This window comes from Zalophus californianus, chromosome 16 (assembly GCF_009762305.2).
Source record: "Zalophus californianus isolate mZalCal1 chromosome 16, mZalCal1.pri.v2, whole genome shotgun sequence".
In the NCBI taxonomy this organism is placed as follows: domain Eukaryota; kingdom Metazoa; phylum Chordata; class Mammalia; order Carnivora; family Otariidae; genus Zalophus; species Zalophus californianus.
Window position 1 is genome coordinate 27,252,200 of NC_045610.1, and position 24,348 is coordinate 27,276,547.

Here is a 24,348-nt window from a genome sequence, read left to right on the forward strand (position 1 = left end):
TGATCTAACTGTAGTACAGTATCAAAATCAGGACTTGACACTGGTAGATCACTGGGGTTTTTGTTTTCTTTTCTCTTTCTTTCTTTTATTCCTTCCTTCTTCCTTCTTCCTTCCCTTTCCTTTCCTTTCTCCTCTCCCTTCCCCACTTCTCCCCTCCCCTCCCCTCTCCTCTCCTCTCCCCTCCTTTCTTTTTAACGCCTTACCGGCCTGGCATATCACCGCTAATTAGACTATAGATCTTACTCAGTTTTCACCACTTTTAAAATCTGCATTCAAAAAAAAAAAAATCTGCATTCATTTGTGCATTTGGTTTAGTGCAGTTTTTTTTTTGAGATTTTATTTACTTATTTGAAAGAGAGTAAGAGAGGGAGCACAGAGGGAGAGGCAAAGGAAGAAGCAGACTCCCTGCTGAGCAGGGAGCCCAATATGGGGATCAATCCCAGGACCCTGAGATCATGACCTGAGCCAATGGCAAATGCTTAACCAAATGAGTCACCCAGGCGCCCAGGTTTAGTGCAGTTTTAGCAGTGTATCAATTCATGTAACCACCACCACAAGTCAAGATACAGAATAGTTCCATCACAGTCAAGAACTCCCTCCCCCTACCTCTTTGTTGTATTTGCCCCCACTCTCTACCCCACCCCCAGTCTCTGTCCCCTGGCAGCCACTTATCTGTTCTTCGTGTGTACAGTTTTGAGAACGTTATATAAATGGAATCATACAGTATGTAATCTTTTTGTTTTGTTTTTGGTTTATTTAAAAATTTTTTTTAAATTCCAGTTAACATATACTGTTATATTAGTTTCAGGTGTACAATATAGAGATTCCAGTATGTAATCTTTTGAGGTTAAATTTTTTCACTAAGCAAAATGTCTTTGAGGATTAGGACAGTTCAGGTTGTTACAGGTGTCAGGAGTTCATTTCCTTTCATGGCTGAATAGTATTACATCATGTGGTTATATCAGTTTGTTCAGAGATCTACCCACTGAAGGGCATTCTGGTGGGAGTTTCCAGTATTTTGCTATAATAAATAAAGCTGCTATAAACATTCATATACAGGTTTTTATGTGCATAAGTTTTCATTTTTCTGAGATAAATGCCCAAGAGTGAGACTACTGGTTAATATGGTAAGTGTATGTTTAGCTTGGTAAGAAATCTACCCAACAAATGAAGAAAGTGGCTGTGCTATTTTACTTTTCCACCAGCAAGCTGGAGAGATCCAGCTTCTCCTCATCTTCTCCAGCATTTGCTGTTATCACTATTTTTTATTTTTTAAAAAACATTTGAATAATGTAAAACAACCAGCAGGCCATGAGGCCTCCCGTACAGTCACTTTTAATGACATGTGAAAATACCCTTAGACAATGATTAGTTATGGAAAAGTCTTAGCACTAAATTCTTAGCATCTGAAGCCATTTATCCCAATGATCACTGTCTTCTCCTTGTGTACACAAGCTACCTTGGAATCTCAGAGAGCCTGTGGCACATAAATAAAACTTACTTGCCTTAATGAAGGCTTCAATGGTACTTTTAATTATAATGGTGCCAATTCTGGATCTATGTTTTTGCCTTCTTTGCTAGGAAGAAAGGCCTTCCCAAAAGAAATCTTTGTATTTTGAATTGCTATTTGTGTCACAGTATTTCTTCTGCACTATCACTTGTATTCTGAGAGAGAGTCTTTAATGCTTAAGGTTTTTTTTTTTAGCATTTTGAATTTCATATTCTCCTAGTTATACTTGCTATAGTATATAAGTATATAAATTATAATAGCTATAGTATATAGCTAAACTTGCTTATAGAGGCTTAGCATACCATGTCTAAATATATCCAACTAACTTTTTATAGATATATTTTCTTCAAACAGAAAAATTTCGGTGGGTAGATGCCCCTACTTTTATATACCACCTGGTAACTATGATCTTGGCTTAATTTGATTAATTCTGTTTGGGAGGTAGGGAACAGAGAAGCTTGAGCTATAGAGTTGAAGGACTAAAATCCTTTCTTCAATTTAAAATTACACAAAAATTTCAATAACCTAACAAAAAACAGACATTATAAGACAGGAATCATATCTTGTTTCATAATGTACATAATAAAATGTTGGCAAACAATTAATATTATTAGCATATGAAAATAAGAATTCTGTGAGCCAGCCCACGTACATTATTTCTATTAAATCCATTACCTCTATTAGTAAACTTCTGGTTAGGGGCTTCCACCCAGTACTGTCTGTCTTTGTATCAAGGCTTTGAAATAAGATACTTTTAAAAATTATTAGTGTGATAACATTTATAGATACACAACAACAGCAAGAAAGATCATTCCGTATCATGTTTGAAGCTTACCTCTCTGTAGCACTTTTCTACAATTTCATAACTGGCGTTACCCCATACCGTTATGTGTTCTCGTCTGTACTGCTTTACCAGCTCTGAAACCTACGTGTGAAAATGCAAAAGTTCATGCATGCGCCTACTGGTAAATCCGCTCACATTACTTCACTTAAAAAATGGATTACAATTGGGGCACCTGGGTGGCTCAGTCAGTTAAGCGTCTGCCTTCAGCTCAGGTCATGATCCCAGGGTCTTGGAATTGAGTTCCGTATCGGGCTCCTTGCTCAGGGGGGAGCCTGCTTCTCTCTCTGCCCCTCCCCTACACGTTACCCCCACCCCAATAAATAAATAAATAATCTTTAAAAAAATTGATTACAATTGACTTTCTGCCAGTGAATAATATAAACTCTGGGAAGAACCAATATGTAAATTCAGATTATTTTATAAAATATAAGCAATTACTTACATTTTACCATTCTATGATTTATCTAATAGAAGGCAACTATTTAGTCATTTGATATAAACTAACTACAAAAGAAGCAAGTAAATTTGAAGAAGTTAATTATATCGATGCCAGAACAATTGGTTCACAGGAGCTCACTTTTATCCATGACTGGGACAGGACAGCTTGCTCTGGAAATAGGCCTTCCTACAGTAAAGTGATCTCTTCTACCAGGGCATTATTTAAAACAATACTGATCCCTAGAGTGTCATATTTCCTTGAATATTATCAATCTATGAAGTCACCTACTGTAGCCTTATTCAGTTTGTGAAATCCGATACAACATACCCAGAAGAGGGATTGGCTCACGTACCTTCTTTATCAGCACATTGTTGTTGACCTTGATATCGATGTTAATGGGAGTGTTAGGAAAAGCCTCAAAAACTTCCTTTAGTAATGGAATTCGGTTATCTTTTCCTTCACATTGGCATGCTGAGAAAGCAAGATTTTTAAAGGTATTTTTAAAAGATGACTTTCACTTTTTTGAGGATTGGGAGAAAAAAAGATAAAGTATTGTTTTCACAATAGTATGTATTCATAGAGGACATTTACAAAATGATGAAAAGTAAAGAAAAGGAGAATCATCTAAAATCCAACAATTTAGATATAACCATTGTGACCATTTAGTATACTTTCTCTAGTCTTTTTTTCCTATGCATAATTTAATAGTTATAATATAGTGTACCTATAGATCTTAACCTGATCTTTTTACATAAGTAAAAAATAAATATTATATATTAATACACTTAGAATTTTGAATTATGATTTAAAAATATTTTCATTAAACTTTTTGAGATAACTATAGATTCATTTGGAGTTATAAGAAAAATATACAGAGATTTATGCACCTTTTACCCAGATTCCCCGATAACCTCTTTTAAAACTACAGTACAATATCATAACCATGACATTGATATTATTATAATCCACCAATCTTATTCTATAATTATTATTTTAAATGGTTTTAAAATGCTCCATTGAGTAGCTATGCAACAATTTAATTATTTTAATTTAACCATTCCCCCAGAAAGGTAAGAGTTTACCATTCCAAAATATGCCACTTTGGCATAAGGATTATTTTTTTTTAAAGATTATTTATTTGAGAGAGAGAGAATGAGAGAGAGAGAGAGTACATGAGAGGGGGGAGGGTCAGAGGGAGAAGTAGGCTCCTTTGCTGAGCAGGGAACCCGATGCGGGACTTAATCCCGGGACTCCAGGATCATGACCTGAGCCGAAGGCAGTCACTTAGCCAACTGAGCCACCCAAGCGCCCATAAGGATTATTTTTAACCGAAGGCAACTGAAATGAAGCAGATACAAAAAAAGCACTCTGTCCTTTCCCATTTGCCTAGGAACAAGACTTAAATTTGTACAAAACATAAATCACCAACAACTTTAGACCCTTATCAGCACCACAGAATTCTGCATAACAAACTATTGACTAGCCTTTATCTTCCATTATTCACCCATATATTTACCTTCCCATGATTAGCTACCCTAGAAACTCAAAATCCTTATTTGTCTTGTCAATTCTCTGAAAATGTATTGGATTTTTTTGTTAAGATGCTATATAAACTCAAGTTCTAGCCAGCCTTTAAGTTACTCAACCCTGAGTTTCTCCCATGATACACATATTAATAAATTTCTTTGTTTTTCTCTTGTTAATCTCTCTTTTGTTATAAATCCTTGCTGAGAACCTAGAGGGTAGAAGGAAAAAGAAAATCCCCTATACTCTACCAGTGGATACGGAGGTTGTTTGGAAAGTTTTACTATGATATCACCACTGAAATTTTCAGAGATTGAGAATATATATATGTTCAGGCAAGGGAAATAAATGCTAATTCAGGAATGTGTTAAAGAATTGTATCAGTGCAGCTACTCAACGAAAGCTGAGTCACAAAAAAACTACCCCCTGCTTGTTTTTTTGTTTTTTTTTTTAAGATTTTATTTATTTGACAGAGACAGAGAGACAGCGAGAGAGGGAACACAAGCAGGGGGAGTGGGAGAGGGAGAAGCAGGCTTCCCGCCGAGCAGGGAGCCCGATGCAGGACTCGATCCCAGCACCCTGGGATCATGACCCGAGCTGAAGGCAGACGCTTAATGACTGAGCCACCCAGGCACCCCTCCCCCCTGCTTGTGTCCCCTCTCTCGCTGTGCCTCTCTCTGTCAAATAAATAAATAAAATCTTTAAAGGAAAAAGAAAAGGCAGCATATAAATGAAAAAAAAAAAAAAGGAAAAATGTGTTACTGTTTTGTCTGTTATGTATTCTATTCCTATTGCCTTTTTACTACTCCTTGTAATGATGGGGCTCTGGATCATTTTGACCAGACTCTCAATCATTTGGCTCTGTCTCCCTGGCCACAAAGAGAGCACATGGACCTTAAGCATAACACTATAACATGAGGAGAGGTCTCCTGAAATCCTCAGCTGAATGCATCATATATTTTTGATGTTGGCAGAGTCTATCTTTATGTGTAGAAGGTGTGCCTGAAAACAAAGCTAACATAGATGAAACCAGACCAAGAAACAGAGATAGAGACTAATTATTAGTTAAGCAACTGAAATTAGTCACGTCTGAAGGCATAGAACCTCTAGGCTTTTTAGTTAGGAGAACCAAATTTTTTTTTAAGAACCAAATTCTTAAAAAAAATTTCTTTTAAACTATCCTGACATGGATTTCTAGTACTTATAATTGAGTTTTGACTTACTATACACTACCTAATTGAACTGTAAAAATTATGTTAACATACAAAAATTTAGCTTGTTTTACCTACCCAGCACCCTTTCTTCCCTTGGAAAACTGCATCTCCCTTATGCCACACTGTTCTGATTGGTCTCTCAAAAACAGGACCTACGCCCCCTTTATTCTCATGGGCATGCATATGACCTAGGTCTAATCTATTACAATAGCCTATTTTTTTGTCCACAGTGACTATCTCAAGGATGGACACATGACCCATGCTGGGCCAATCAGTGTCTTTCTCTAGAACTTTCCCTTGAAGCTCAAAGGAAGATTGCTTTTTTACCCTTGGGTCAATGTGTGGGCAGGATATAAATGAGTTGTCAGTGATCATGTTCCCTACCACAAGGACAAACTCTATTTACATTGGAAGAAGGTAAGATCCAAGAGAAGCAGAACCACAGAATGACTCAAAAAGAGTCCCCTTTATGCCCTTGGATTCAATAATGTTTAACATCAGATCCACCATTATTATAGACAGTTAATGATAAACTAAATCTGTTGTTTCTTTTTCCCTTAAGCTAGTGTAAACTCGTTTCTGTTAACAATCTAAAAAGTCTGAACATGATGGTCTAGTCCTGCACTGTTTAAGATGGTAGCCACTAGCCACAGAGGGCTATTTAAATTAAAATTAAATAAAACTAAAAATTCAGTCCCTGAGATGGACTAGCCACATTTTAAGTGCTCAACAGTCACATGTGGTTATTGGCTATTATAACTGACACTGCAAATACAGAACACCTCTATCACTACACTCCATTTAAACAGTGCTGCTATTTTAGTTAAGTAAAAATTTTGTTAGCTTGTTAAGTGTGGAGAAATTAATTTCGCAGTCAAAAGAATTGCCATGGGCAATAGCTATCCATATCCAGGTAAGATGTTTGCAAGGATTAACTTAGCGGGCGCCTGGGTGGCTCAGTTAGTTAAGCGGCTACCTTCGGCTCAGGTCATGATCTCCGGGTCCTGGGATCGAGCCCCGCCTTGGGCTGCTCAGCAGAGAGTCTGCTTATCCCTCTCCCTCTGTTATCTCTCTAGTTGTCTCTCTCTCTCTCTCAAATAAATAAATAAATAAATAAACAAACTTTGAAGAAAAAAAAGGATCAACGTAGAAAAAAGTCAAACAGATAACACTAACTTTGGAATGTTATACAATAAGAATAATATTACATCTAATAGTCGGAGAAACAAGGAAATTAAAGTTATGTTAATAACAAAGAAAAAAACGCATGCTAAAGTAATGTGAAGATATTTACATTAATGCCTCAGCCAGCATAGAATGTTGAAAATGAGTTGGGGAAAGAAATTTGTCGCCAGTATTGTTCTGGGCAGAAGATAACCACTGGGAAATACTACAAAAAGAGAGAGGAAAACAAGAGTGATAGGCAAGGAATATGCCTTAAGATGTGCTGGGCGATGGAATGAGTGAAGTGGCCTCTATAAACATGCTAGAACTTGAAAACTGACCATTCTGATCAACTCTAGATTATCCAAATTATGTATTTTTCATTAAAAAAAGGCTATTTTCAAGTAAGCAGGATAGATAATAACAAACCCTTTGGGTAACACATTTTTATATTCTTTCTTTGTATTTATTTTTTAATGTAGCCTGTGGCACATCACAGCACCTTAAAAAAAAATTACTTCTTCAGTAAAATTGTGAACCACAAAGAAAGCCAGAGGCCTAAAATTTGTATTCCTCTGAGAGCTAGCAGTCTCTCTCTCTCTCCAGTATTTAAAGAAAAGTAAGCAACAGTTCTGAGCAGGGGAATAGGATTAAAAAAAAAAAGGAACAACTATCTGCCTAATCTGAATCAAGTTTTTACAGTATATATATTAGCCTATTTCAAATGTAGTAAACTTCACATTTGAGGCAGAGTATTAAGTTAATTGTGATAAACTGAATGCAATATGAACAAAAATTAATTCTTTTTATAGGTGTCTAAAAAGTGAGACATGGCAGTGCTATTAATAAGGCATTTGAAGAGAATCTAGGGGGACCTGGTTGGCTCAGTCAGTAAAGCATGTGACTCTTGATCTCAGGATCATGAGTTCAAGCCCCATGTTGGGCAAGGAGCCTACTTAATCAAAGAAAAGAGTGAGAGACTCTTCAGATGGAGAGGCAGCATGGTGCGGCTGAACACTGGGCTGGTTAGAAAGAGACCTAGTTTCAAGTCCTAGATCTGTGATTTATTTGTTGTATGACCTTAAGTTAATCTACATCTTTAAGCCTCAGTTTCCTTATCTAAAACAGAAAGAGACAGAATTATATGGTCTCAAAGGTCACTGCATATTCAAAAGTTTTATGACTTTATTTTTTTAAAGATTTTTTATTTATTTATTGAGAGAGAGAGAGAATGGTAGAGAGAGAGCATGAGAGGGAAGAAGGTCAGAGGGAGAGGCAGACTCCCCGCCGAGCAGGGAGCCCGATGCGGGACTCGATCCCGGGACTCCAGGATCATGACCTGAGCCGAAGGCAGTCGCTCAACCAACTGAGCCACCCAGGCACCCAAAAGTTTTATGACTTTATGAAAAAAGGTATATTAAATAAAAACTTAAAGAAAGAAAGGAAAGTATAAAACCTGAAAAAAAAATTAAAACATTTTTTCCTCAAAGGATCTTTTAACCTTTGTGAAGCTTTGGCTTTGCTCTACAAGGGAAAAAATTAAACAAACCAAAACCAAACCCCCCCAAAACAAACAAAAAACTTCACTTATGAAATCTTTTTAACCTTCACAAATCCATAAGTGACACAAATATAATAGCTTTGGCAAGTATAACCCTGTTAATCACAAGAATGAAAAAAATGTTTCTGCAAACCAACACAGCTTAATGATACTCACCTGGAAAGTAAAATCAAACAATTTTCAGATCTAAACATCCTTTAGAATAGCTAATTTAAACAATTTTCTGATTCTTATTTGGCTTTCTTAAATTTTCCAATCAAGGAGAAATTATACTGACCAATTTTTAATCTAGTTCAGAGAGCAGTTACATTTCTTTAATCCTTGACATTTAACCAGGATTTTAACTATATGCAAACCATACCACACCAAGGACCACAACATGTAGCATCTTGTAGTTTTACTGAGTTACATTTGAATCATTCAAAAATGAGGCTGAATTGTGATCGTGTGGGACCCTGTACCTGCTCAGCAAACTGTATCTCTAGCTGTGTGTTCCATTCTAACAAATCCAACAGCCAAGGAGCATGCTCCTTTGTGAGAAATATTCCCTCACAAGAGAGAAAACAGCTATGCTGATGATTAAAAAGTGATGGTGAGGGCGCCTGGGCGGCTCAGTCGTTAATCATCTGCCTTCGGCTGAGGTCATGATCCCAGGGTCCTGGGATCGATTGAGCCCCGCATTGGGCTCCCTGCTCAGCGGGAAGCCTGCTTCTCCCTCTCCCACTCCCCCTGCTTGTGTTCCTGCTCTCGCTGTCTCTCTCTCTGTCAAATAAATGGATAAAATCTTAAAAAAAAATTTTTTTAAATAAATAAATAAAACACTGAAGTTTAAAAAAAAATAAAAAAAATAAAAAGTGATGGTGACCAGGAAATGGGTGGTTAATCCAAGTAATAGAATTCTCTCTAATAATTTAAGATAGGGAGCAGTGAAAAGACATAAAATCAAATGGTATACAATCAGTAAGGATCCGAAAGGAGGTCTTTCCAATGTCTTTTCATTTTTTTTTTTTTTTACTTATGATGGATTATTACTACAAGTTATAGTAATCTTCTAGAATTTGAAGCTTCAGAAATGCAAAGTAGCCCTAATAATATCTGGGTTTCTTGTAATTAGTATTCAGGCTTAAATTAACTGTACATAAATTTAAATAGAATGAGCCAATTAAATCTTTAGCCTTCATCTCAGGGTCAAGATTTCAGATTTGTAGGTCTGAGACAATAAGTATTGAGGGCAGTACCTTTGGCCGGAGCTTATTATCAGAAGAAAACACACATGTATATCAATTCTCAGTGTAAATGAATACACTTTAATGTCAATATGTAAGCTGCAAATGGGAAATATTACCTCTTTGAAATGTGACATCCAGTTTGCCAAGGTAAGGTGGGAGTTCCTTTAAAAGATATGATTGAAAAACAGTTAACTCTCAAAAATTTTGAAGTATTTTAGTGTCTTACAGTAAGACAAAGATTTGCTTCTTCAAAAAAATAAAATAAAAACATTACCTATGTTTACATAAGGCACGCTTTAGCCAAACATCCCAAACAGCAAATTAAACATATAACTACTTACTTTCACAATTTAGAAGAAATCTGTACTATTTAATATGGACCTTTTCAAATAATAAATATATAAATATCTCAGTAGACAAGTGTCAAGATAGACAATTTTAAAAAATGACTAAATACAGTAAAATCTTTAGACTCACAAATAATCAAATAAATGCTAATTAAAATTTAAATTTAGGAAATTTTTGTTATTATAATACCCAATAATGGTAAGGGTACAGCAAAATGGGAATTCCTCTAACACCACATTTTTGCACTTTTTAAGAAATTTTTACTTCATTTTTAAGTAATCTCTGAGACCAATGTGTGGCTTGAACTCACAACCCTGAGATCAAGAGTTGCATGCTCTAACAACTGAGCCAGTCAGGTGCCCCAGATTTTGTAACTCTTAAACACTTTTAGAAAGCAGGTTGGCAATAATGACTTTCAATATATATTAAGCCACTAAAATATTCCTAATCTTTTACCCAGTAATTTCCCTGCTGGGAGTTTATTTAGGGAAATAATTTTAAAAACAGAGATAACTTGTGCTTGCTTTGGCAGCACATATACTAACAATAGAGATAACTTTTATTTTTATATTGATATTTTCAATAAATATAAATATATTTATATACATGCCTTCATAAATATATATCTTTGAAAAACTCTATATAAGCATATAAATATAGAGAAAGCTTTATCTTTATGCATGAAGATGTTCAGTGCAGTGTTATCTCTAATGGTGAAAACTTAGAACTAATTCAAATGCCCAACAACAGAGGAGGAATGGTTAAAAATAACTCTATATCCACTCAATGGAATAACTGCAGTCACTTGAAATGTTTATGAAAAATAAGAATGGGATCTGAAAGGGCTAAATAAGACAAAATTCCAAATATATAACATTATGGAAAAGGTAAAACTATGGAGACAATAAAAAGATCAGTGGTTGCCAGGGGGTGGGGGGGCAGGAAGGATGAACAGGCAGAACACTGAGCATTTTTAGGGCAATGAAACTATTATGTACGACACTATAATAGTTGATACATCATTATATGTTAAAACCGACATGTCATCCTATGTTTAAAACCTATAGAATGTACACCATTAAGAATAAACCCTAGGGGCGCCTGGGTGGCTCAGTCGGTTAAGCGGCTGCCTTTGGCTCAGGTCGTGATCCCAGGGTCCTGGGATCGAGCCCCACATCAGGCTCCCTGCTCAGTGGAGAGCCTGCTTCTCCCTCTACCTCTGTCTGCCTCTCTGTCTACTTGTGCTCTCTATCTCTGTTAAATAAATAAATTAATTAAAAAAAAAAAAAGAATGAACCCTAATGTTAACTATAGATTTTGGGATGATAATGTGTCACTGTAGGTTCATAGACTGTACCAAATGTACCACTCTGGTACAGGATGTTGATGGGGGAGGGGGAGGCTGTACATGTAGTGTCAGAAGCTATTCTGTACTTTCTGCTCAATTTTGCTGTGAACCGTAACTGCTCTAAAAACTAAAGTCTATTTAAAAAAAAAAAAAGAAAAAGCAGGGGTGCCTGGGTGGCTCAGTTGGTTAAGCGTCTGATTCCTGGTTTCAGCTCAGGTCATGATCTCAGGGTCCTGGGATCAAGCCGCATGTCGGGCTCTACAGGGAGTCTGCTTGAGGATTCACTCTCTCCCTCTCCCCCTGCTTTCACTCTCTCTCACTCTCGCTCTCTAAAATAAATAAATCTTTTTTTAAAAAAGCATGGAAAAATGTGTATCATGCCATAATGTTAAAGTGTTCAAAAACACAATCTATAGGGGTGCCTGGGTGGCTCAGTCATTAAACGTCTGCCTTTGGCTCAGGTCATGATCCTGGGATCCTGGGATCGAGCCCCGCATCGGGCTCCCTGCTTGGCGGGAAGCCTGCTTCTCCCTCTCCCACTCCCCCTGCTTGTGTTCCCTCTCTTGCTGTCTCTCTCTCTGTCAAAAAATAAATAAAATCTTAAAAAAAAAAAAAAACCAACAACACAATATATATAATATACAGTAGGATCACAACCAGGCAAAAAACATACAGGGTACACATACAGATAGTATCCTGTTAATGTAAGTTTTATTTAGGTGGTAAAATAAAGCATTATTTTCCATCCATTTATCAGTCTTTACTATAATGGCAAGTAAACTACTAAAATCGGATTTCCCATACTTGAAGACTAAAACTAATTCATATATTTAATCTGAATCAAATAAATTGTAGAATACTTCAAGCAATTTCATGTACAATAGTTTTACATTTGAGGACTTTGGTAATCTTGTTAAAATACTTATAAAAATAAGTCTCCAAAGATGTATCCACAGATTTCTGTAGTGAGTATAAATCCTCACTGGAAGTTAGAATAGTTTTTATAATTTCCTTTGGCATTCATTTTTTAATCACTATCATTTATTTTTTACTATTTATTGGAGCACTATCTGGCATTCATTGTTTTTAAAAACCCTACAGGCCCTAATGTCTACTAGATATTAGTTTATCATGCATTTTTACTTACACAGTACTTGAGATCAGAGATGTTTACATTGACCCCAGTTGATCTCTTTAAATTCTCATCATGGGACACTACAACTTGCTCATCTTTTGTAATATGGCAGTCCAATTCCAGCATATCAGTTCCAATTGTAACTGCACTGAAGAAATGCAAAGAAGAATAATGACATTCTGAAAGTTAAGTAAACTTCATTTACATTATATGCATCAGATGTAAAAATTAGGAGTTACAAATCAAATAGCAAAACATCTCATAACACTAAAATTTCTCTACACTGTCATCTATTATGATTTATTGGTGTCATATTCTAAAGTAAACACAGAATAAGAGAATCATGTTGCCCCTTTCCATAACCAGCTATCCATATTGCTGTCAACCTAACATAATGGAAAGAATACCAGATCAGAAGTTAAAAAGGTCTGGATGCCAGTTCCTGCTTTGCTATGAACTTGCTGTATAACTATGGGCAAGTAAACGCCTTTCTCTAGCCCTACATTTTCACATTTATAAAATGATGGGATTAAAGAACAAGAAAACGGTGCCAGCCCTTGTTACCTTAATTGAACATAGGATTAGAAAATTCCAGCCAGAAAAAAATAAATTAAAAAAAATAAAAAGAAATTCCAGCCAGAAAAATTAAGTAAGGAAAAAAGGGGGTTGGGCATCCAAATTGGAAAGGAAGAAGTAAAATTATCTGTTCGCAGATGACATGGTCTTGTATGTAGAAATCTTAAAGACTCTACACACAAATAAAACTGCCAGAACTAATAAACTCACTAAAGTTGCAGAATACAAAAATCAACACACAGGGGCACCTGGGTGGCTCAGTTAGCTGGGTGTCTGCCTTTGGCTCATGTCATGATCTTGATGTCCTGGGATCGAGCCCTGTGTCGGGCTCCCTGCTAACGGGGTGTCTGCTTCTCCCTCTCTCTCTGCCCCTCACCCCATCCCCAACTTGTGCTCTCTTTCTCAAATAAATAAATAAAATCTTTTAAAAAAATCAACACACAAAAATCAGTTAATTTCTTTTTTTGTTTTTAAAGATTTTATTTATTTATTCATGGGAGATGGAGAGAGAGAGGGAGAGAGAGAGAGAAGCAGAGGGAGAAGCAGGCTCCCAAGGAGCAGGGAGCCCGATGCAGGACTCGATCCCAGGACTCTGGGATCATGACCTGAGCCGAAGGCAGACGCTTAACCATCCGAGCCACCCAGGCACCCAAATCAGTTACATTTCTATACATTAAAGTGAATGATGTGAAAAGGAAATCATAAAACAATCCATTTATAATAGCATCAAAAAGAATTAAAAAATGGGCGCTTGCATAGCTCAGTCAGTTAAGTGTCCGACTCTTGATTTCGGCTCAGGACATGATCTTAGGGTCATAAGATCGAGCCCCACATCAGGCTCTGTGCTGGGCATGGAGCCTGCTTAAGATTCTCTCTTTTCCTCTCCCTCTCCCCCTCCCCCCCAAACAAACAAACAAACAAAAACTTAGGAATTAACTTAACCAAGGAAGTAAGAAACTTGTACAATGAAAACTGTAAAACATTGCTGAAAGAAATTAAAGGAGATATACATAAATGGAAAGACATCCCATGTTCATGGATTAGAACACTTAATATTATTAAGACCTAAGGATCTACACATTCAATGCAATTCTTATCAAAATCCCAATGATTTTGCAAAACGTTTTTGTGCAAAAATAGAAAATTCCATCCTAAAATGCCTGAGGGGCACTTGGCTGGCTCAGTTGGAAGAGCATGTGACTCTTGAATTTGGCGTTGTGAGTTTGAGCCCTGTTACTAAAAGAAAAAAGTTTAAATTTCATATGAAATCTCAAAGAAACCCAAAGAGTAAAAACAATCCTGAAAAAGAAGAACAGTGGTGACTGGGTGGGTCAGTTGGTTGAGCATCTGCCTTCGGCTCAGGTCATGATCCCAGGGTCCTGAGTTTGAGCCTGCATCTTGCTCCAGCAGGGAGCCTGCTTCTCCCTCTGCCTGCTGCTTCCCCTGCTTGTGCTCTCTCTCTCTCTGTCAAATAAATAAATAAATAAATAAAATCTTAAAAAGAAAAAAAGAAAGAAGAACAAAGTTGGAAGACTCACATTTCCTGATTTCAATACTTACTACAAAGCTACAGTAATCAAAGCAATATGGTGCTGGCATAAAGACAGACATATAAATCCATGAAGTAGAATACAGAGTCCAGAAATAAACCCTCATATATTGTCAAATGATTTTCAGCCATTCAGTGGGGAAAGGGCAGTCTTTTCAACAAATGGTGCTGCAAAAACTGGATATCCACATGTAGAAGAATGAAGTTGGATCCTTACCTAACACCATATCAAAAACTAAACTCAAATTGATCAAAGACCTAACCATAACACCTAAAATGAAAAAACTCTTAGAAGACAACATACGGGAAAAGCTTCACCACACTGGATTTGGCAATGATTTCTTGGCTATGACATCAAAGCACAGGCAACAAAAGAAAAAAAAGACAAATTGTACTTCATCGAAATTAAAAACTTTGCGCATCAAGGGATGCTATCAACAAAGTAAAAAGGTAGCCCACATAAACCGTAAGAGACTCAACCATAGGAAACAAACTGAGGGTTGCTGGAGGGGAGTGGAATGGGGGGATAGGGTAACTGGGTGATGGACATTAAGGATAGCACGTGATGTAATGGACACTGGGTATTATGTAAGTGAGGAATCACTGAACTCTATCTTTGAAGCTAATAGTACATTATATGTTAATTAATTAAATTTAAAGTTTTTTAAAAAGTGAAAAAAAAATAGCCTACAGAATGGGAGAAAATACATGCAAATCATCTATGTGATAAAGGATTAATATCCACAGTATATAAAGAACTCCTAAAACTCAACAACACAATAACCTGATTCAAAAATGAGGAAAGGACTTGAACAGATGTTTCTCCAAAGAAGAAATGCCAATAAGCACATAGAGAGATCACTAATCATTAGGGCAATCCAGTCAAAACCACAATCAGAGGGGTGGCTGGCTGGCTCAGCTGGAAGTGTGCAACTCTTGATCTCAGGGTTGTAAGTTTGAGTCCCACATGGGGTGTAGAGATTACTTAAAATAAATAAATAAATAAACTTAAAAAAAAAACCCACAATAAGACTATTTCACACCCATTTGGGTGGCTATTACAAAAAAAAAAAAAAGGAAGAAAAGAGAAAAAGAAAAAAGTATTGGCCAGGATGTGGAGATATTGGAACCCTTGTATATTGTTGGTGGGAATATAAAATGGCAGTTCCTCAAGAAAATTAAACATAGATTTACCATATGATCCAGCAATTCCACTTCTAGGTACACACAGAAAAGATTTGAAAGAAGGGACTTAAATATTTACACAACCATGTTCATAGAAAAATTATTCATAATAGCCAAAAGTAGAAGCAACTTGTCTATCAACTAATGAATAGAAAACAAAATGTGGTTACAAAGAAGTATTATTCAGCCTTAAAAAGGAAGGAAATTCTGGGGAGCCTGGCTGGCTCAGTTGGTAGAGTATGTGACTCTTGATCTCGGGGTTGTAAGTTCAAGGCCCATGTTGGGTGGAAAGATTACTTAAAAATAAAAAAATCTTGGGATGCCTGGGTGGCTTAGTCGGTTAAGCATCTGCCTTCAGCTCAGGTCAGGATCCCAGGGTCCTGGGTTGAGCCCCGCATCAGGTTCTTTGCTCAGTGGGGAGCCTGCTTCTCCCTCTCCCTCTGCCTGCCACTTCCCCTGCTTGTGCTCTGTCTCTCAAATAAATAAAATCTTAATAAATAAATAAATAATTTTAAAAAAATCTTAAAAAAAAAAAGGAAGGGAATTTTGATATATGCCACAACATGAGTGAGTGGAATCTTTAAGACATTATGCTAAGTTAAGGAAGCCAAAAACAAAAATACAAATATTTAATGATTCCACTTATATAAAGCTACCTAAAATAGTCAAGTTAATAGAAAGTGGAATGGTGGTCACCAGGGCCTGGGGGGAAAGGGGTTAGTGAATTATTATTGGATGGGTCCAGAGTTTTGGTATAGAAAGATGAAAAAGTTCTGGAGATGAATAGTGGTGATGGTTGCATAACAACATGAATGTATTTAATAACACGGAACTGTACACTTAAAAACAGTTAAAATGGTAAGTTTTATGTCATGTATATTGTACCATGATAAAATAAAAATTTTTTAATTAAAAAAAAGAACAAAAATTGAAAGGATTACATCAGACAATCGCTAAGGTTCCTTTCACATTCAAGATCCTATGACTTTTACAAAAGGGAATACCACAGTGGTTAGGAGTACAAGCACTGCCCCTAAAAAAGGGTAAAGATGTGAGGTGATGGATGTGTTAATTAACTTGACGGTGAGAATCCTTTCACAATGTATACACATATCAAATCATCACATTGTATACTTGAAATATAATTTGTCAATTATACCTCAATAAAGTTGGGGGATAAAGACCATAGACACTGGCTCTGCCACTTACTTGGGCAAGTTATTTAGCTTCTCTATGCTTCAGTTTCCTTACTTGCAAAACAGTGAGGGTAATATTAGCTCTCTATACCTCCTCCCCACCTTACACCTTACACTCCAAACAGCCCCACACTTTCAATACTCTTGCCTGAAATGTCTTTTGCAAAAACAAAAAACAAAACAAAACAAAAACACAACCAATATACAATAAAATAATAGATGTAAAATTGAACAGGCACTTCACGGATGAGGATTTCCAAATGGCCCATAAGTGTATGAATAGATGTTCAACATCAAAGTTCAACAGGGAAATGTAAATCAAAACCACAATGAAATAGCACTATATATCCACCACAATGGCTACAATTAAAAGGGCTGACAACAAATTAGCAAGATAGTGGAGGATTGGAACTCTATATTGCTGGTGTGAGGGTCAGTTGGTACAATCAATCTGGAAGGTATAAATGTAGACCTACCCTATGATCCTGCAATTTCACTTCTGCTTAAGTATATATCCGAAAGGGATGAATGTATTTGGCTATTAAAAAACAGATAACAGGGGCGCCTGGGTGGCTCAGTTGGTTAAGCATCTGCCTTGGGCTCAGGTCATGATCCCCGGGTCCTGGGATCAAGCCTTGCTTCAGGCTCCCTGCTCAGCAGGGAGTCTGCTTCTCCCTCTCTCTCTGCCTCTCTCCCTCCCTCTCTCTCTCTGTCTCTCATTTTCTTTCTCTCAAATAAATATATCTTTAAAAAACAGGTAACATTATTTCACACATCATGGATGAATTGTACAGGTATAAACTGAAGAAAGAAAAGCCAGAGACAAAAGTGTAAATACTGTATGATTACATTTATGTTATTGGGAACAAGCAAAATCAATTTATCATAATAGAAATTAGAATAATGGCTATCTAGGGACAAGTAATGTGGACTGGGAAAGGTCACAAGGATACCTTCAAGAGGGCTAGAAATGTTCTACATCTTTATCTGAGTGATGGTTACAAAGGTATATACATTATGTTAAAATTTACTGGGCTATACACTTAGATTATGCATTTTATGGAATGTATATTATGTACACACAGTAACAGGTTTGTTTGTTTTTAAGTTTTTCTTCCTTCCCTTATCTGCTCTTACTCATCCTTCGGGTCTAAGCTTAGAAACCACCACTTCAGGATATCTTCCCCAATCCTCCCAGATTAGATTGGGTCACCAGTTTACATACTGCTAAATTGCCAGGACTTCCTGTAGCACCTGTGTTTACTCTGAATATATCCATTTATCTCCCCCCTGCCCAATGAGACAGGAGATCTTTAAGTAAAGGATTTGTGGACTATGTCTAGTTTACTGTTGTATTCCTAGTGCCTAGGCACAGGACCTTGCACAGCTGGTACTCCATAGTATTTGTTTAAAAAACTCTATGTAAAATGCCCACATAGCACTTTATGCACTAATCACCACGGGTGACATTTCAAGATGAAGAAAAAGTAAACATGGGTGGAAGAGGGAGAAAGTTTTAGACAGAAACGTTTTTTCTTTTTAAAATTCAAGAATGGAAAGAATAAGAGCTGTGGTGAGCAGAGTAGGGTGAGAAGATACAAAAGTAGATAAATTACTTTTGTGCGATATATTCCCATGCACTTAAATTGTTTACTAGTGGTTTTATATGAGGTTAGGTCTCTACAACTTGATTAAATTCCTAAAGAGGAAAGACCTATGTCTGCTCCATACTTTCTAATATTCATGATGTTGGGTATATCGTAGGTATCTAATACATTTCTAAATGAGTAGAATGAAGCCATGTTTTACTTATCTATTAGATATCTATTAACATTTCAGAGCGCCTGGGTGGCTCAGTTGTTAAGCGTCTGCCTTCGGCTCAAGTCATGATCCCAGGGTCCTGGGATCGAGCCCCGCATCGGGCTCCCTGCTTAGCAGGGAGTCTGCTTCTCCCTCTGACCCTCACCCCTCTCATTCTCTCTGTCATTTGCTCTCTCTCAAAAATAAATAAAATTTAAAAAATATTTAGAATATAAACTTCTACTAAAGTGCAAAATAAGGATACTTCTATTATTAATATATCTAAAAGACAACATTTTGAACACCAATTTATTCATCACCAACAGAATGAATTACAGCAGGAATTTAATCTAAGAAAAACTGAACATCCTTTTAAATACATAAGCACTCATGATTCTTATTTTGTCTGTGATCTCCTATGTGGGGTGAATGTATCTTCTGTTTTATACTTAAACTTGAAACACATAATATAAAAATACAAATATAAATTTGTATATAAATATATCAATTAAGGAATAAAGTTTTAGCAATTGAGTAAAAGTTTCTTAATGTTTTTAAAACAAACTAACTTGGCTCCTTAATGTTAATTCTTACTAAGATGTAATAACTAACTTTGTGTCCTCTTCTAAAGGATATCCACCTTTAAAAGAGAATATTTATTGGTCGGTTTTATGTGTAAAAATAAAATGCAAAAAGAAATAAGCAAACAAGGGTGCCTGGGTGGCTCGGTTGGTTAAGCGACTGCCTTCGGCTCAGGTCATGATCCTGGAGTCCCGGAATTGAGTCCGGATGGAGTCCCACATCGGGCTCCCTGCTCAGCAGGGAGTCTGCTTCTCCCTCTGACCCTCCCCCCTCTCATGCTCTCTCTCTCTCTCTCATTCTCTCTCTCAAAATAAATAAATAAATAAAATCTTTAAAAAAAAGAAATAAGCAAACAAAACAGTTTTTGGTAGATTTACTTTTCTGTATTTTTAAATTTCCTTAAATATTATTGTTATATTGTGTTCAATTAAAAAAAAAAGAAATGTAGAAACTGTAAGCAATACACACAGCCAGCAAACAGTTTTGAAATAAAATCCTAAAATCCTTCATATAGCTAAAAAAAAAAAAAATTGGTACTACTGATTTTTGGTCATGTGCATATCTTACTTTCGTTATTTTTTTTGTATGAGTACGTGAAGGGGAGTAAGAGCAGGGGTTATCTATATTTTCCTGTATTTAAAAACAATTCTGCAGGGTGCCTGGGTGGCTCAGTCAGTTAATGTCTGACTTCAGCTCAGGTCATGAGCAGGGAGCCTGCTTCTCCCTCTCCCTCTGCCCCTCCACCCTGCTTATTTTTTTTTTAAGACTTTATTTATTCATTTGAAACACAGAGATACAGAAGGAGAGAGAGAGAGCAGGAGCAGGGAGGGAGGCAGAGGGAGAGGGAGAGGCAGGCTTCCCACTGATCCAGGAGCCCGATGTGGGGCTCGATCCCAGGATCCCGGGATCATGACCTGAGCAGAAGCAGACGCTTAACCGACTAAGCCACCCAGGCGCCCCACCTCCGCCCTGCTTATGCTCCCTCTCTTGCTGTATCTCAAATAAATAAATAAAATCTTTAAAAAAACAAAAAATATATAAAATAAAAAAATTCTGCATTGGGCTCCAGGCCCAGAATGGAGCCTACTTAAAATAATAAATAAGTAAACAAACAAACAAACAAATAAATAACATTTTAGTATATGTGCTGCCGAGGCAAGCACAATAAAATTTTAAGTCAATTAAAAAATTAAAAATAAAAAAAAATTTATACATTTTACCTAAGAAATCTTTCTAAGTTTGAAGTTTGCCCTCAGCTAAAATGTGGGCTGTTTTTAGACATGTTTAGGAATTATATAAAAAATAGTTTCTATTTATTGTAGGCTTATGTCTTATCAATAAGCTAATAAAAACTTAGAGCAATAGTAAGTGAGTGCATCCAGGACAATTTGTAAATGATCCCAAATTTTATAGACAAATAGCTAGAACATAGCCAGAAAAAGGAAAAAAAAATTTTATCACTTTGGCCTTCAAATTTTCCCATAAATAATAATATGCATTTACTTCAACTGAAGCACCAGATATTTTATAGCTGAATTTCTTTTTTTTTTTTTTAAGATTTATTTATCTTGGAGAGAGAGAGTGTGAGCAAGCAGAGGGAGAGAGAGAGGGAGAGAATCTCAAGCAGACTTCCTGCCGAGCATGGAGCCCCACTTGGGGGCTCCATCTCATGACCCTGAGATCATGACCTGAGCAGAAATCAAGAGTCCCATGTTTAAACAACTGAGCCACCCATGTGCTCCAATATAGGTGACTTTCTGACAAGCTGATTACATAGAAATAGGGAAGCCAAAGCTTCAACATTACCAGAAAAAGAAATAAAACTCTAGCTCTAAAAGATGTGAAATTGGGCGCCTGGGTGGCTCAGTTGGTTAAGCGACTGCCTTCGGCTCAGGTCATGATCCCAGAGTCCCGGGATCGAGTCCCGCATCGGGCTCCCCACTCGGCGGGGAGCCTGCTTCTCCCTGTCACCCTCCCCCCTCTCATGTACTCTCTCTCTCTCATTCTCACTCTCTCAAATAAATAAATCTTTAAAAAATAAAATAAAATAAAATAAAATAAAATAAAAGATGTGAAATTACTTGAAATTCCACAGAAACAATACATAACGATTTAAAACAGTCCCTATATATGTTAACTAACTAGAATTTAAATAAAAATTTGGAAAAAATAAAAATCGTAAATCCAAAAACAAATAAATAACAGACCCTATATTAAGGAATTTATTTGAATCTCATTTATTCTTCGCACCACTGAGGTTTGTTACTGTTCCTATTTCATAGATGAGAAATTAGTATTGTATTAATTAGATATTCTGAAAAATGTATCATGAGAACCGGGTCACTGATTAATTACTTTGACTGTCTGCCAACTTGTACTTCTAGCTACTGCTAAAACAATTTGTTTCTTTTACCATTCATGTTAATACCACGGGATCAAATTGTCCTATGGGTATTTACAAAGGCAGCCTGGTTTAATAACCTAGTTTTATTAGCTCTTAAGAGCTAGATTTTAAGGGTGCCTGGGTGGCTCAGTGATTAAGTGTCTGCCTTCAGCTCAGGTCATGATGCCAGGGTCCTGGGATCGAGCCCCGCATCGGGCTCCCTGCTCCGCGGGAAGGCTGCTTCTCCCTCTCCCACTCCCCCTGCTTGTGTTCCCTCTCTCGCTGTGCCTCTGTCAAATAAATAAATAAAAAATTTTTAAAAAAGCTAGATTTTACATACTCAAGGTCTTAGTGACTCTGTGTGTGTGTGTGTGTGTGTGTGTGTGTGTGTGTTACAATTCCTTAGTTTCTGGTTTTGTGCTTATTATGGATGGGGTTCTGTCTTCTTCATTTGTCTTCTGTTAATGTTCTGCTTTGTTCCTGAGTGCCCCATTCCATTATCTCCTTTAGTAAGTAACTAGTAAGAGTCTATTACCATCAGAACTAGGTGTTAGGGGTTGAGAGATCAATAAGGAAAGATTCTTGCTCTCAAAGGAATCACAAAAGAGCCATATTCGTAACCTAAGGTGTTTGTGAAAGCATTTTATAAACCACATTACAGGACTTTTTATAAATTGTGACATACAAAAAGAAAGAGAGGGAAAGAGAGAAAGAGAGAGAGAGAGAGAGAGAGAAAGAAAGAAAGAAAGAAAGAAAGAAAGAAAGAAAGAAAGAAAGAAAGAAAGAAAGAAAGAAAGAAAAAGAGAGAGGGAGAAAGGAAGAGAGAGGGAGAAAGAAAGGAAGGAAGGAGGAAGGAATTTTTTTTAAAGATTTTATTTATTTATTTATTTGACAGAGAGAGAGAAGGCAAGAGACGGAACACAAGCGGGGCAGGGGGAGTGGGAGAGGGAGAAGCAGGCTTCCCGTGGAGCAGGGAGCTCGATGTGGGGCTTGATCTCAGGTCCCTGGGATCATGACCTGAGCCAAAAGCAGACGCTTAACCGACTGAGCCAACCAGGTGCCCCAGGAAGGAAGAAATTAATCGTGAGATATAATTATTTCTCTTCAGTCCTAATTACTTTTTTTCTAAATTTTTTTAAAGATCTTATTTATTAATTTGAGAGAGAGAGAGTATGAGCAGGGGAAGGGGCAGAGGGAGAGGGAGAAGCAGACTGCCCGCTGAGCAGGAAGCCCAATGTGGGGCTCAATCCCAGGACACCAAGATCATGACCTGAGCCGAAGGCAGACGCTTAACTGACTGAACCACCGAGGCGTCTCTACCCTCACATCTTAATCTCAAACATCTCATTTTTTCCCTCCCCCCCCTTTTTTTAAGTAATCTCTACACCCAACATGGGACTTGAACTCACAACCCCAAGATCAAGAGTTGCATGTTCTCTGGATTGAGACAGCCAGGTGCCCCAAACATTTCACATTTTAAAAATAGTTTCTTGGGGCGCCTGGGTGTTTCATTCGGTTAAGCATCTGCCTTTGGCTCAGGTCATGATCCCAGGATCGAGCCCTGAGTCAGTCTCCCTGATCAGCAGGTGAGTCTGCTTCTCCCTTTCCCTTTGCTTCTCCCCCCAGCACGTGTTTGCTCTCTCTCTCAAATAAAATCTTTAAAAATAATTAAAAAAATAAAAATTGCTTCTTCCTCTGTACCAAATGATAACTTTCTAGTCCTGGTATCTTTTCAATTTCCTGGTTAATCTTAACCAGGCTTCCCCACCAATTATTTATACTTTCTCTAGTATCTTGTTTTTCCTTCCATGTCATAATATGTATGCTTTGTGAAGTGTTTATCTACACATGCACATAAATAAGATCTAAGTTTTAGCTGCTCATTTTATTTTTACTATTTCTCCCTCAACTAAGTATCCTATCGATGATATACCATACTTAAGCACAGTATCTGTCTTTTGCCAATTATGTATTATAACTCCACATTCTTAATATACTGTACCTTGAAAATAGTATGTTTACATGATTTTTTTCTTGTTGTTCATGAAGCAGGTATTAAAAAAAAAAACCTCCTAAGTATCCCAGCAGTTAAAATATTCTACTAACAGAATATCTGTAAATGAAAACAAAAGTATTTGTTGATAGCAAGAGCACTGATGCATAAGATAAAACACAAAAACCACCACCAACAAATTTTTGGTTTAAATCAAGGGGTGCCTGGGTGGCTCAGTTGGTTAAGTGTCAGACTCTTGATTTCAGCTCAGGTCTCAGGGTCACAAGATGGAGCCCCAACTGGGCCTTCATGCTCAGTTAGGAATCTGCCTGAGAGTCTCTCCCTCTGCCCCTCCCCCATTCACACATACTTGTGAGCTATCTCTCAAATAAATAAATCTTAAAAAAAAAAACTGCTGAAGATGGGAAATGTAATGTATCTAGCAAGTAAAAACCATCTAAGTAAGACATTCTCTGAATACCAAAAAACTTTTCAGATGATCAAAATCTTCAAAGATAAAAATATTTATACCCCATCCTTAGAAATAATTTATTATACAAATGTACCATTCTTAGAAACAGTTTATTATATAATTGAGTATTTTAATTTCATAAATAAGGGTGGTTGGTAAAAATTTAACAAAAAATATGGGGAAAAACTTACAAAATAATATACCTTAAATATAAAGAATGCAGGGGCGCCTGGGTGGCTCAGTTGTTAAGGGTCTGCCTTTGGCTCAGGTCATGATCCGGGGTCCTGGGATAGAGC

The 24,348-nt window shown here is 36.9% G+C and overlaps 1 protein-coding gene across 1 annotated transcript in view; it reads right to left on the reverse strand.

Annotated features, from left to right (window-relative positions):
- Positions 1-24,348, reverse strand: part of GDPD1 (glycerophosphodiester phosphodiesterase domain containing 1) — a 47,709-nt gene that overhangs the window by 11,555 nt on the left and 11,806 nt on the right. The window contains exons 3-6 of the mRNA XM_027626063.2: positions 12,329-12,464; positions 9,602-9,647; positions 3,146-3,264; positions 2,346-2,435 (exon numbers count right to left, since the gene is read on the reverse strand). Of these exons, the coding sequence (XP_027481864.2) occupies positions 2,346-2,435; positions 3,146-3,264; positions 9,602-9,647; positions 12,329-12,464 (391 nt within the window). The remainder of the gene's footprint in view (positions 1-2,345; positions 2,436-3,145; positions 3,265-9,601; positions 9,648-12,328; positions 12,465-24,348) is intronic.